Below are 13,651 nucleotides of genomic sequence, written 5' to 3' on the forward strand. Positions count from 1 at the left end.
TGTCCTGAACTCAGTCCTAAATCGGACCAAGTACAGATAAGCCTATATATATTTCGGACCAAATCGAGTTGGACCCAATCCGGTCCGACTCGGTCCGATGCTCAGCTCTAGACTCGTACCTGTTAAAATGATCTCTAAAAACAGATGGACAGGGTGGATTTCTAACAAACACCCCGTTGGGCCCACACAGCATCCTTTCGCAGGAAGCTAAAGGCTTTCACAGGAAATCCTCGTCCAACCAACCCTAGACTCTTTCTTTTTAAGTACCGCGTACCGCCAAAACCCTCCCTCACGCAGCCGACGAGAATTCTCCATTTGCTCTTTCCAAGAGGTAAAATCCCTTATCTCAGCCCTTGATTTCTCCCTTCCGCAACCTATCCTCTCAATCTTGCATCAAATCCATCCGTCCGTTTATCTATTTTCTACAGATCCATCAACAACGAAAAATGTCTGTTAGTGAACAAGCCTGCAACTACGCCTGCTTGCTTCTACATGACGATGGCATTTCCATCACGGTATCCTTCAAAAACTCCTCCTTTTCAGTAACTATAAGCAGTGACTATTAGTTTTTTTTTTCCAATTTTTTTTTTAAATTTTTTTTTCTTGAATCGTTTGAACAACAGGCCGATAAGATCTCGGCCATTGTGAGTGCAGCTGGTATCGAGGTCGAGTCCTACTTGCCAGGTCTCTTCACTAACCTCGTGCAGAAGAGAAGTATTGACGATCTCATCTCCAATGTTGGATCTGGTTCGTCCAATTCTCGATTGCTTCGATTTTATTCATATTCATCTAACTAGTTTTTTTTTTTTTTTTTGTTCTGATTGGGTGGATCTGGCCTAAATATATGATTATTAGGAGGTGGCGCATATGATTGGGGGGATCTGTAGCAGGTGGAGGAGGCGGTGCAGCCGCTGCAGCTGCCCCAGTCGTTGAAGAAAAGAAGGTGAAGAATGTGGATGGTGAACATAGACTAATGGCCACTCGCATCAATTATCTATTCTCATAGACGAACAAGTAGTTATCTATCGTTCTGTTTATTTTCCAAGTTTACTGGATACTCTATAGCTTGTAATAAGATTAATTCACATATTAATAAAATTAGTATTATTTTAGTTTTCTTATTTATTTATTTGTTCATATTTATTCCTTTGAGAAATATGTTGGCTATAATTATTAGTGAAATAATAAGTCCTTAAACACATGACAAAAATAATCTATCAAGACATACTCACTCTTGTTATTTCACAAATTGCTTTTTCGTTGATTACAACCAATTATGGCTATAAATGGTCAGGTTTGGCAGCAGGTTTAGCGAAAACTAATCCCGTCCATTTACTAAATAGGCTAGGGTCTAAATTTTAGACCTAGACCCTTTTACTAAATAGGTGGGTCTGACTCAACCTTATCAAACCCATTTACAAATAAGTTTGGATCAAATAGAGGGAGATCTGCCTAGACCTATTTATAAATGGGTCAAGTCTAACGGGTCTGGTTAAAGGATATCCAGACCCTGAACCAAATCTATTTATAAATGAGTTTACTGAGTTTGGGTGACCTTGATTTTATATCAAAATTAATCAATGTTAATTAATAATAAAAATTAAATTCAACAAGTTCTTATAATAACAAAAATGCAAATAATGCCACGTATAAAGATCGGAATGATAGAGATGATTATTATGGTCAATTACTCCACTTTAGCCATGGTGCATAGTATCTATGAATCTAAAATTATTTTAAATATCATTCAAAGAAAAATGTTTATAAAAGTTGAAATTTCAAGAAATAAAATTAATAATTTAAAAAATTAAACAAATGCATACATTATGATTCAAGACTAAACCGATTCTCCAACCCATTGCAATCATCATCTATTTCTATCACATGACTATCTGACATAAGATTTATATATGTTACACGTTAAATAGTAACTAGTCAATAAATATAGAAAACAGTTTTCTATATTAAGTTAATTACAAAAATATAAGACCTTAAGAATTAAATTTACATACTTTTAGGAATTGCAACTCAAAGCTAATCCTGAAAATATGGCAAAGCTTCTACAACGTCTAGTGCTAATGAACTTAATGAGAAAACCTTTCACATACAATTAGTGTATATCCTAATTCACTAATCCCACCATTTTCATCGTGTCAATTCAGATTTCGTGATGCTCTGTATTCTTAGCCGAACATGGGATGAATTTCTCATTTTAGCTTGTTACTTGTCAAGATATATAAGCACTTTTACTGGATTTAAAAACAGGCCTAAACAAGTCTAAATCTTGATGTGTCTCTTGCAACATAGACAAAACCCACCCATTTACTAAATGGGTTCGAGTCGGGTCAAGCCTAATATAAAAGAAACCAGAGCTAAAGAAGACCCGTTTAGTAAACGGATTTGTTCTTGAGCCCATACCCATACCATTTAACAAACAGGTTGGGTTTGAGTATCCCATCCAGTCCATTGACCCATTTACAACCCTACAACAAGTGGTTGAAAGCTCGATTTCTGAATTCAGTCACTGTCGACCTATCTCATCCTGCCAGAATAGCACTGAGGCTTTCCTTCCTGTTTCAGTCATTCCTAATCCCACATCGGAAAGTTTGCATTGATTCCAAGTATTTATAAGTATGGAACATGCTATAAAAATGAGTCGAGATCCTCTGTTATTAGGTCAACCGGGATCCTCTGTCAGAAATCCCCGTTGACCTGATAACAGAGGATCCGATCCTGCAGCCGGGAGCTTTCTCCATCGTTGAAAAGTTACTCAAAATTCCGTGTTTAATACAAACTTCAACTAGAAAAAATGGAGAGGTGGGCCCTACCATTTTCTGCCACTACACGAGATGAAGGGTATGGATCACTCGGAACCGAGTGCGAATTAGGTGAGGTAGGGGCAACAGTGGGTGAGCCCTGATTATGGGTCCCACCTTGATGTTATGTGTTGTACATTGCATGCTTTCAAAATTGAGGCAGATCCGAATTTCTAGTGGACCACATTCCAAAACCCTGCGGCATTCTAAATTCAGGTGGTGTGGTCCACCTTGACATACGTACTCCATATCAACACCGTCCATCCGTCTTGACAGATCATTTTATGGCATGAGCCCAAAAAGGAAAAAGGAAAAAAGATGGAATTCTCAGGTGGACCATACAATAGAAAACAGTGGAAATTGACCATTAATGGGCCATGAGTTTTGGATCAACCTGTTTTTTTTTTTTCCTTGATCAAGGTTTATGTGACCTTATACGACATGTTAAATGGCAAATAAACATCACGAAAACACTAGGGTGTGGGTTGTAGGAAGTTTTTAATGGTAGGGCATTCAATCACCACTGTTTTCCATAGTATGGCTCACCTGAGTATTAGTTCTTCATTTTTGGGCTCATGACCTAGAATGGTTGGCAAAATGGATAGAAGGTGTGGATATAAAATAAATATATCAAGGTGGGCCCTGCGGTAAGGGTCGCACCTAATCCACTCCCGGATGTGATGGCATATATAAACTACAGTGGCCCCCATAGACAACTAACAGTACCTAACTGAGTTTTGGACCAACCCAATTCCTTATTTCCAAGGTGAACATGAAGCATTGCATCAGATGGACGGCCTAGATCTCATGCACGTTGAGGCACGGTATCCGTGATGCAAACAAAATACAATGGTCCATTTCAAGCATGTCAAGCATGTTTTCATGGCCCGGCCATGGACTGTCCAAGGATCTTGACCTTGTATTGTAAAATGGGATTTTCTTATGGGTGGTGGATGATGCAAATTGCCTATCCCACTGTGGATGGAGAATATCTCTGTAACCATACTACTCTAGCAATCTAACCACTCAATTACAAGCTATCAAATGAACGGTTATAAGCAAAATAGCAAGTGGTCCAAATTCAAAGGGAAAAATCAGTCTTCTTAGTGTAATTTTTCAGTCATGTTATATCCCCATTTATGTAAAGTGATCTCGATTGACATGCAACTATGCAATGAGTGGGTTTGAGTCCGGATCCTCTGCTGGCTGCAAGCATGAATTTTTTACTTGTTGCAATGTGATTGAGCCACATACCGCATTAAATGAATGCTGACAAACCTTAGTAATAAGGTATATCAATTACATTGCAACATGTGGTAAATCCCTGCTTGTGACAAGGAGAATATCAGATTCTTTTTGTCGAGGGTTTTGCTAATGCCAAAGCCCGAGATAACCTAGCATCAACTTGAGCCATTTGTTTATTCATACTACAAAGTGTAAGCCATGGTGCAAAAATCACACCAACAAGAAGATCCTAAACATCTGATCAGTAGCATGAAAAAATGACAGCAATGATTGAGCATAAAAACAAAACTGGTTGAATCATTGTCTTGAAATGTCCATTCAATGAATCTCACCTTGTATTGCTTAGAATTATGAAGTTGCACTTTGGTTTAATGATTCTAACCTAGTGGTCCAAGGGTCATAAACAACGGACCATTGTAACACATTTGCGTCATGCATAGGGCTAGGACCATTTGATACGCCCCACATGCCATTTAAAATCTATGGGACATAGCTTTAAAAAAAAAAAACAAAAGAAAACAGAACAACATCTTTGCAAAACCTAGTTTCCTAAATAGTTTAAAATCATCCATACAAATGGGTGATGAGCCATTTAGCAAGATTTTAGTCACAAAATCAAGACTTAAGACATCGATACCTTCTAGAGTTGAAGATTTTATCATGCATACCAGATCACCTTCTAACCCAATTGGGCAGATGGATCAACATCTTTTGAAAAACTCACTTACAAAGAAGGTTAAGTAAGTTGTTTGATCATGACCCAATCAAATTCATAAGCATGAATATAAATCACAATCACAAATACAAACAGATTTATTTATTCGGCTACTTACCTACTCTACTTCCGACGGACGTATTCTCCTTAAGTGTTAGAATTTATATGATCCGTAAAAAACAGATGAATGACACGGATGCATAATACATATATCAAGGTGGGCCGCACATCAATCCCACTGTAAGGTCCGAACGGTCTTGAGTGAGGCCAGGGTCTTACCTAATCCACTCCACATGCAGGGGCTCTATATGGCCCACCATGATGTATGGGTTTTATCCACACCGTCCATCCGTTTTTCCAGATCATTTGGGTAAGACCCAAAAATGAGGCCGATCAAAGGCTCAAGTGGGCCACTGGAATGAACCCCCACCGTTTAAAACGTCTTGGGGTCACATAAGTTGGGGTTCAAGCAAAAATTTGTGAGTTACCTTCAACCAGGTTATCGTCATCTCATGAAAAGGTTGGATGGCAAATAAACATAACATGAGGCGCTAGGAAGGTTTCAACGGTCTGCGTTATTGGTACCGCTGCTTCATGTGGTATGGTCCACTTGAACCTTGCAACTGTCTAGTTTTCTAAGTTCATAACTAAAATGGTATGCAAAAACTGATGGACGGAGTCGATAAAACCCATACATCATGGTGGGCCGCAAAGAGCCCATACGTGGGAGGAAGAGGATTGCCTACTAACTCACCATGCTTAGCTGAGTAAACTCTGTAAAGTTCTGGATGACTTCCATCCATCCATTTTATCAGATAATTTCATGGAATAATGAATCATATCCAAATCTCAAATGGACCACACCACATGAAACAGTGCGAATTGAATGTCCACCGTTGAAAAATTTTGGGGGCCACTGAAGTTTTGGATCAAGCTTATATTTGTGTTTTACCTTCATCCATATCGGTATTATCTCATGAACATGTTGGATGACAAATAAACATTACTGTGGGGCCTAGAAAGGTTTCAACGGTGGAAATCATTATTCCCACTGTTTCCTTTTGTATGATCCACTTGATCTTTGGATATGCTTCAAGTTTGGAATCAACCACTTAAATTATCTGGAAAAACGGATGGACGGTATGGATAAACCACATATATTCACGGTGGGCCCAACTGAGTTTACTCAGTAAGAAAAGAGCGTAATTAGTAACTTAGTACGCAATCCTACGTGGGTGGGAGGGAGGACGCGGATTTCCTGCGAAAGCCTCCATGCACTGGTAACATATGTGGGCCCACCGTGATTTTTTTGAGGCATCCACTCCGTTCATCCATTCTTTGAGCTCATTATAGGAGATGGAGCCAAAAATGAGACAGATCCAATACGCAAGTGCACCGAAAACGTGAGGATTGGACATCCACAATTGAAAAAATCGTGGGCCACAGAAGTTTTGATTGAGGATAATATTTATCTTTTCAGTTAATCTCAGTAAGAATAACGTTATGAACGGTATGGATGCATGAAAAAATCACTTTAGACCCAGGGAGGTTTCATCCACAGGAATTTCCTTTCCTGCAGTGCGGCCCACTTTAATCTTGGATCCTGCTCACTTTTGCTTTAAAGTCTTAAAATACGGTGAAAAAACGGATGGACGGCGTAGATTTCTTATAAACATCACGGTGGGCCCCACCTAGTTCCTGTGCGAAAGGCTGTTGCAGGAAATCCGTGTCCGCTGTGGAGGATGCTGCAAATTCCAGCGGAGGATGTAGTCTATATATAAGAGAAGGGAGATTAGAATCCTCATTTCCAATCTTCTCCATTACCCTTTCCTTCTCCCATCTTCTGCGACGGACGGCGGACGGCCATCATTATAGCTGTAAGATATATATATCAGCTTCATCATCATCTTTTTCTTCTCTAGGTTGATTTTGTCAGATATTCGTATTATGGCACGTCCAGCTAAAATCAATCAACGCAAGTATATAAAGAATAAGAACTCTAGAAGAAGGGAAGTCTTATGGAATTCTATTTCTTTAGAAAAAGGGAAGTCTCTATCAGATTATCCGGAAGAGATAATCTCGAATATTCTCTCTCGCCTTCCAGCTTCATCTCTTAATGACCTAAAGCGTGTATGCAAGAACTGGTTAGACATAATCTCTAGTTCTTGTTTCATACAGTGCCACCTCGCTCGAGTCCAACCATACCTCATTGAAAGAAAAACATTTTGGAATAATCAGATTCGTTCCGTGGATGTAAAAGATTCCGAAATAAGGGTGCGAAATCTGGTTATAGGTTGTGATTGGGAGATCTTAGCTACCTGTAACGGATTGCTTTTGATAAAAGATTATCTTCTAGACGACATTTGTATCTCCAATCCAGCTACCAAGCAATTGCTACGGCTTCCAACATGTTCTAAATCTCCGTGTGATGACTACCATCTTCTACATGACTTGGAATATTATGTGGGATTCGATTATGCGGAACTCGACTTTTATAGGTTTGGATACGCTCCTTCCACTAGGGAATATAAAGTTGTGCACTTCTTCCACGATGGTTTCCATCAGTTGTGTGAGATACTAACCTTAGGTTCGGATTCATGGAGAAGGATTGATATCTCGTTTCTCGTTTTGCCATTGATATTCAGTGAGCAACTATCGCTGAATAATGGGGTTTTGCCATTGATATTCAGTGATCAACTATCGCTGAATGGGGTTTTGCACTGGGTGGTTGGTTATCATTATATAATGTCTATGGATGTTGCCCAAGAGACGTTTGATGAAACGCGAATTCCAAGTTGCATCAGGCCAAATTATGATACGTTTTACATGGATGAAACTTTTCATCTTTCGGATATTAGAGGCTCTCCATCTCTCATTAACAGAATCTCTGATGTTGAATTTGAGGTTTGGATCTTGAAGGACTTTCAAATAAAAGAGTGGATAAAATTGCGGAATATCGACGGGACTGCAAGAGGCTTAATTAATCTTATTCCTCTTCCTTGCTTGAGAAATGACGAGGTTGTATTCCAATCTCGTGAAAAGAAAAGTGGGCACTTGGTGTTGTCCACCTACGATTTCAAACTTCAGAAGATGATTCAGGTCAAACTCTATCCAAGAGAGTTTCAGAGTTTGCCTAAGATTACTCACTTCGATACCCTTGTTTCTTTGAAGTTTTAAAATAATATTAAGATTTTGGTACTAATGTTACTAGTGGAAATTGAATACTCGTATATATATAAATTTTTTTAATGGTTAGGGTTTATTTAGATGAAATAACTTATTGGTTGTAATGGTGATTTTTATTCTTTTTCAGCTTCTTTTTTTTTTTTTTTGCAATGTCAGTATGGGTCTTTTTATGAGAACTGTTGGAGCCAATGATTATTGGGTTATGATCTTTGGATCATAAAGTAAGATTGTTGCATGAGCTTATCAGAAAATCCATAGTTCTAAAACTTGGTGACTCGACCAATGCTGCTGATTCAACTCGATTCAATGAGAAATCAAGCTGATAAACTCTACCAAACTCAACACAGTTGGTAGAATTGGCATGCAAGACTCATCCAGTCGACCCAAGGAAGCTTTTACTGTGAACCTTGTTAGCATCTCTTCTGACACGTGTAAGTGCTATGCCGTCCATCACAGGGTGGGTCCCATGTATATGACAAGCAGGCAGATAATTAGGTAGTACAGTGATCTGCAGGTGGGCCATACATGTAAAAAATGAAAGAACTTTCTGGCCAGTGACACATGTCGTCCTATTTACGAACCTGATTTTCAGGCCTTATCACATAGAAGGTGGGACCCACTGTCTAAAGAACTGGAATGTCGGTTATTCAAGTCACCTTGGCACGTCCGAGCACTTGCTTTCTTTGTCTGGTTTGCCACACCCACAAGCACCTTGGCAGCCCATTATTACATGGCACTCTACACGTGCTTGCATTGTACATGTGTCTGAAATCAAAGCCATCCAATAGGTGATTTCCATCATTGAGATTCCCTAGCTCAATAACTATGTTGGTCCTCTCATCGTATCAAAATGTTAGAAATTGTCATGATGACTGTGGCTATATATAGATGACTGAACTGGCCTGATTTTACACCCAGGGCTCTTGAACAATGGAAACCATATGATGGAGGGCTTGGATTCCACTCTTAATGAGAGGCTGGGACTAGATTTGAAGCCCGCTCCTAACCCTTGGCCAGCCAGAACCCGGCCTTACCAACAAAATAAGGCTGCCTAGGCCAAGCTTGAAAGAAGAGTCAGTGACTGGGATTGGCTCGTTCAAGTCAACACAGGGCTCAGCCAAGTTGAGGCTGAATCGTCCTGATTCAACCTAGTCAGTACGGGCTCATGGTATTGAACTGGACTGATTCAGAATATTTTTTTATTTCAAACTGGAGCATGCTTTTGCTTTTCGAAATAGGGTATGAGGCAGTGAGTCTCAGTCAACCCTTGTGATTTTATATGGTGTTACTCTGTCCAAGATGGGTTTCATCTTAAGATCCAGTGATATATATAAGCCATTATGAATGGGCTAATTGCATAAATGTATTTTCCCACCCATGGCGGGGCCATGTAAATGCATCTAGACTCTACCATCAGTGCGATTTCAAAATGCAGCAGAATCGAATGAGATGGCTGTTGTTAAGTTTGTGATAGTTCCTTTTTTTCACCTTTTATACAGGGAATGATCCATTGAGAAACACCTGTAGTGGAAGTTTGATGTGTGTGGATCTTTTCACACACACAATCACAACCTTAGCAGGAGGACAATGGGAAGTGGATCTATTTGCTCTGACTTTTCAGGTTATGTTGTGATGGAAAATACATACATTTTCTTTTTTATTTCATTTGAGTCAGTTTTGTTTCTTATAATACTTGTACTAAGCTTTTAACTGTGATTGTTTCCCTTTGATAAAGCAGGTTATTTGCAAATACCCTGATTGATGAGCGTCTGCAAATGGATCTTATAAGTTGTGTCCTGTCCTAAGTAGTTATAAAAATAACCTGATTTTTACATATAGGAGAATGATATTAACAGAAAACAAGAAAATCAGATGGCAATTTAGGCAATATTCATGATTGGTTACCACTACTTGGTCCTTCCCCACCCCTACCTCCCACATAGAAAGATCAGAAAAGCTGAGTGTTAAAACCTTGAATATTGGCATTTTATAATGTTGTAACTTAGTACTTGAAGAACCGACAACTCTCTAAGAAAATGATTGTGAAGTCCTCTACTAGCACGTTCTACTGTGTAATAATTGAGGATTATTTTTTTTTTCTCATTCATCTTTTGGGCTTCTTTTTACATTTTTCATTTCTTCATTGCCCATCCAATCAGTAGGGATGTTGAGGAAGCCATAAGAAATTGAATTTTTTTCAATCAGATGTGTGCATTTGACTTACTGGCCACCATAGCAGGCAAGTTATTACTCTTTGGTTTTTTCAACCATGTTTCAGCGTAACCTTTCCTTTTACATTTAAATTAGTTAAATAGAGTTTGCAGGGCAAATTTGAAATTCGACCGAAAATCAACTTGATGAGTTTCTTATTGTCATATTTTATAACTAAGCATCCACTGTGTCATGATGCGTATTGCACTCTATAAAATGGCATCATGTTCATTGAAGCAACTCTATTCAATTTGCCCATGTATTTTCTATCTCCCTTCAAACTCAACTAATGCTAAAAAGGATCCAAAGACCCTTCTTATAGGGAGGTAAAGGACAAAATATATATTCCGTCTTATGTAGGTTTAGAAAAAGGAATATGCACACTATATGCACACGGAAGCATAAAGAATAGGATCCACCATCAATAAGGGTGGATATAGATAATGGTTGCCATATGTTAATTAACTCAAAGGAACCATTTTCCTCAAAAGGCTTTCAGTTTCAGACCATAACTTCAACTTGACTGCATATCCAGCTTGTATGTGTTTCTTTTGATAATGTGTTTCAAGAGAAAACTAAGTGATTTCTGGTATTCCTTTGCAGAGTCTCATTGACACGTGCACTGAGAGTGCGGGAGAACTGCTTCGATCGAATTTTGGCAAAGAAGTTGTATATGAGGTGATTCATTTGTTTTCCAGTGCATGATTGATGCATTTCCTATACTCATGATTCTACATTTGTCTTTGAAATTTTGCCTACTGTGGTGTTACATTTGTGTTATAATTTCTCACAATTTTTCCTATGATTCAACTTTTATCCTTGAATTTTTGCCATTCAATTTATAATTTCTCTCCAGCAAGTGAAAGAAGCGTCTGATTAATTACTAGGGTACCACAACTGATGTATCGTTGTTAATCACAGTCATTGAATTTTACTTATACAATTTGTCAGCACACCCTGATGCTTCCTTAATCAGCCAAGTTGCCTTTTAGTCAGTTTATTTATTTATTTATTTATTAAATCTATAAATTAAAAACAGTGCCATAAACCACTACCTATCACTGATTTTCTGATTTATTAAATGGGCAGAACTAAGCACAAGCTGGACCGGGACCAGGTCAAAGACCGAGACCAAAGATGGTCCCGCTCACCAGACCGGACCCGGTCCAAACACACCTGTTCCTGAACCCGCTCTCCCGACCATCGATTGAGCTCTCTCTCTCCCGACCGTCGATTGAGATCTTGCTCCCCCGACCACCGCCTGAAATCCCGATCCCGTTCCGCCAACCGAACCCGCCGCCACCACCAAACCCATCAAACCCATTTATAAATGAGTTTGGATCATATAGAGGTAGATCCGCCGAGACTCATTTATAAATGGGTCAAGTCTAATGGGTCTGGTTAAAGTATATCCAGACCCTGAACCAGATCCACTTATAAATGAGTTTAACGGGTTTGGGTCACCTTGATTTTATATCAAAATTAATCAATGTTAATTAATAATAAAAATATTAATTAATAATAAAAATTAAATTTAACAACTTCTTATAATAACAAAAATGCAAATAATGCCACATATAAAGATCGAAATGATAGAGATGATTATCATGGTCAATTACTCCACTTTAGCCATGGTGCATAGTATCTATGAATCTAAAATTATTTGAAATATCATTTAAAGAAAAATGTTTATAGAAGTTGAAATTTCAAGAAATAAAATTAATAATTTAAAAAATTAAACAAATGCATACATTATGATTCAAGACTAAACCAATTCTCCAACCCATTGCAATCATCATCTATTTCTATCACATGACTATCTGACGTAAGATTTATATATGTTACACGTTAAATAGTAACTAGTCAATAAATATAGAAAACAGTTTTCTATATTAAGTTAATTACATAAATATAAAACCTTAAGAACTAAATTTACATACTTTCAGGAATTTTTCATGCTAGTGCTAAGGAACTTCATGAAAAAACCTTTCGCATGCAATCCGCGAATATCCTAATTCACTAATCCCACCATTTTCGGCGCGTCGATTCAAATTCCATGATGCTCCGTATTCTTAGCCAGACATGGGATGAATTTCTCGTTTTTCCATGTTACTTGTCAAGATATATAAGCATTTTTACTTGATTTAAAAACAGGCCTGAACAAGTCTAAATCTTGATGTGTCCCTTGCAACATAGACCAACCTGCCCATTTACTAAATGGGTTCGAGTCGGGCCAAGCCTAATATAAAGGAAATCAGATCCAGACCCATTTAGTAAATGGATTTGTTCTTGAACCCATACCCATACCATTTAACAAATAGGTTGGGTTTGAGTATCTCATTGGGTCCATTGACCCATTTACAACCCTACAACGAGTGGTTGATAGCTGGATTTCTGAATTCAGTCTTTCTAGACCTATCTCATCCTGCTAGAATAGCATTGTTGCTTTCCTTCCTGTTTCAGCCATTCCAAATCCCACACCGGAAAGTTCCATTGATTCCAAGTTTTTATAAATATGGAACCTACAAAAATACAGTGTGAGCTATGAAGATAACTGCGCACAAGTGACATTAGGTGCCGTCACCTTCTCATCATCTGCAGATGACACATGCGTGTCTGAGCTCATTAATTTTGCTATGTTTTCAGTTGATCATGTGGGGTCCACCGTCGAATTAGGTGAGGTAGGGATAACAGTGGGTGAGCCCTGACGATGGGTCCCACCTTAATGTTATGTCCATCTATTTTGACGGCTCAGCGCATGGTCCAAAAAATGAGGCAAATCCAAATTTCATGTGGACCACATCCCAAAACCCCTGCAGCATTTGCCTAACACTTCTAAATTCAGGTGGTGTGGTCCACCTGAGTTTCAGATTATTATTATTTTGTTAGCGTGAAGGTTGGAGAGTAAAAAGGTCATGTAAATGGTTGTGATGAGAGTGTATTAGGTGTGCCACCGCCTGACTCTTACTGTGGGGGCCATCGTGACTTATGTACTCCATATCCACACTGTCCATCCGTTTTGACAGATCATTTTATGTCATGAGCCCAAAAAGAAATTAAAAAAAAATCCAATTCTCAGGTGGACAATACAATAGAAAACAGTGGAAATTGACCATCAATGGGCCATGAGTTTTGGAGCAAACTGATTTTATTTATTTTTCCTTCATCAAGGTTTATGTGACCTTATCAACATGTTAAATTGCAAATAAACATCACGAAACCACTACAGTGTGGGCTGTAGGAAGTTTTTAATGGTAGGGCTTCAATCACGACTATTTCCCATAGTATGGCCCACCTAAGTATTGGATCTTCTTCATTTTTGGGCTCATGACCTAAAATGGTCGGCAAAACGGATAGACATGTGGATATAAAATAAATATATCAAGCTGGGCCACGCGGTAAGGGCCGCACCTAATCCGCTTGGGGATGTGATGGCCTATATAAACTACAGTGGCCCCCATAGATGGGTCACAGACAT

General features: G+C 38.6%; 2 protein-coding genes and 1 non-coding gene across 5 annotated transcripts; all 3 read left to right on the top strand.

Moving 5' to 3' along the window:
* The first annotated feature begins 269 nt into the window (after window positions 1-269).
* On the top strand, window positions 270-1,112 carry LOC131251922 (large ribosomal subunit protein P1-like). The gene is made up of 4 exons (XM_058252913.1): window positions 270-331; window positions 429-515; window positions 624-747; window positions 856-1,112. The coding sequence occupies exons 2-4, from the start codon at window positions 447-449 to the stop codon at window positions 885-887; spliced, it is 225 nt and encodes a 74-aa protein (XP_058108896.1). The 5' UTR covers window positions 270-331; window positions 429-446; the 3' UTR covers window positions 888-1,112.
* A 5,309-nt stretch (window positions 1,113-6,421) lies between these two features.
* On the top strand, window positions 6,422-11,471 carry LOC131250938 (F-box protein At3g07870-like). Of its 3 annotated transcripts, XM_058251344.1 has the most exons (4): window positions 6,672-7,875; window positions 9,462-9,583; window positions 9,701-10,851; window positions 11,263-11,471. In XM_058251344.1, the coding sequence occupies exons 1-2, from the start codon at window positions 6,724-6,726 to the stop codon at window positions 9,474-9,476; spliced, it is 1,167 nt and encodes a 388-aa protein (XP_058107327.1). In that variant the 5' UTR covers window positions 6,672-6,723; the 3' UTR covers window positions 9,477-9,583; window positions 9,701-10,851; window positions 11,263-11,471. The 3 variants fall into 3 exon arrangements, 2 of the variants coding, with proteins under 2 accessions (XP_058107327.1, XP_058107326.1); XR_009173508.1 differs by lacking the exon at window positions 6,672-7,875 and adding an exon at window positions 6,422-6,653 and having other exon boundaries at window positions 9,462-10,851; XM_058251343.1 differs by having other exon boundaries at window positions 9,462-10,851.
* Window positions 11,472-12,712: 1,241 nt separating this feature from the next.
* Window positions 12,713-12,797, top strand: LOC131252454 (small nucleolar RNA snoR114). Its single transcript, XR_009174474.1, has one exon. It is a non-coding gene; the product is annotated as a small nucleolar RNA snoR114 (small nucleolar RNA).
* The last annotated feature ends 854 nt before the right edge of the window (window positions 12,798-13,651 follow it).

The sequence above is a fragment of the Magnolia sinica genome, chromosome 7 (assembly GCF_029962835.1).
Source record: "Magnolia sinica isolate HGM2019 chromosome 7, MsV1, whole genome shotgun sequence".
NCBI classification, from domain to species: Eukaryota; Viridiplantae; Streptophyta; class Magnoliopsida; order Magnoliales; family Magnoliaceae; genus Magnolia; species Magnolia sinica.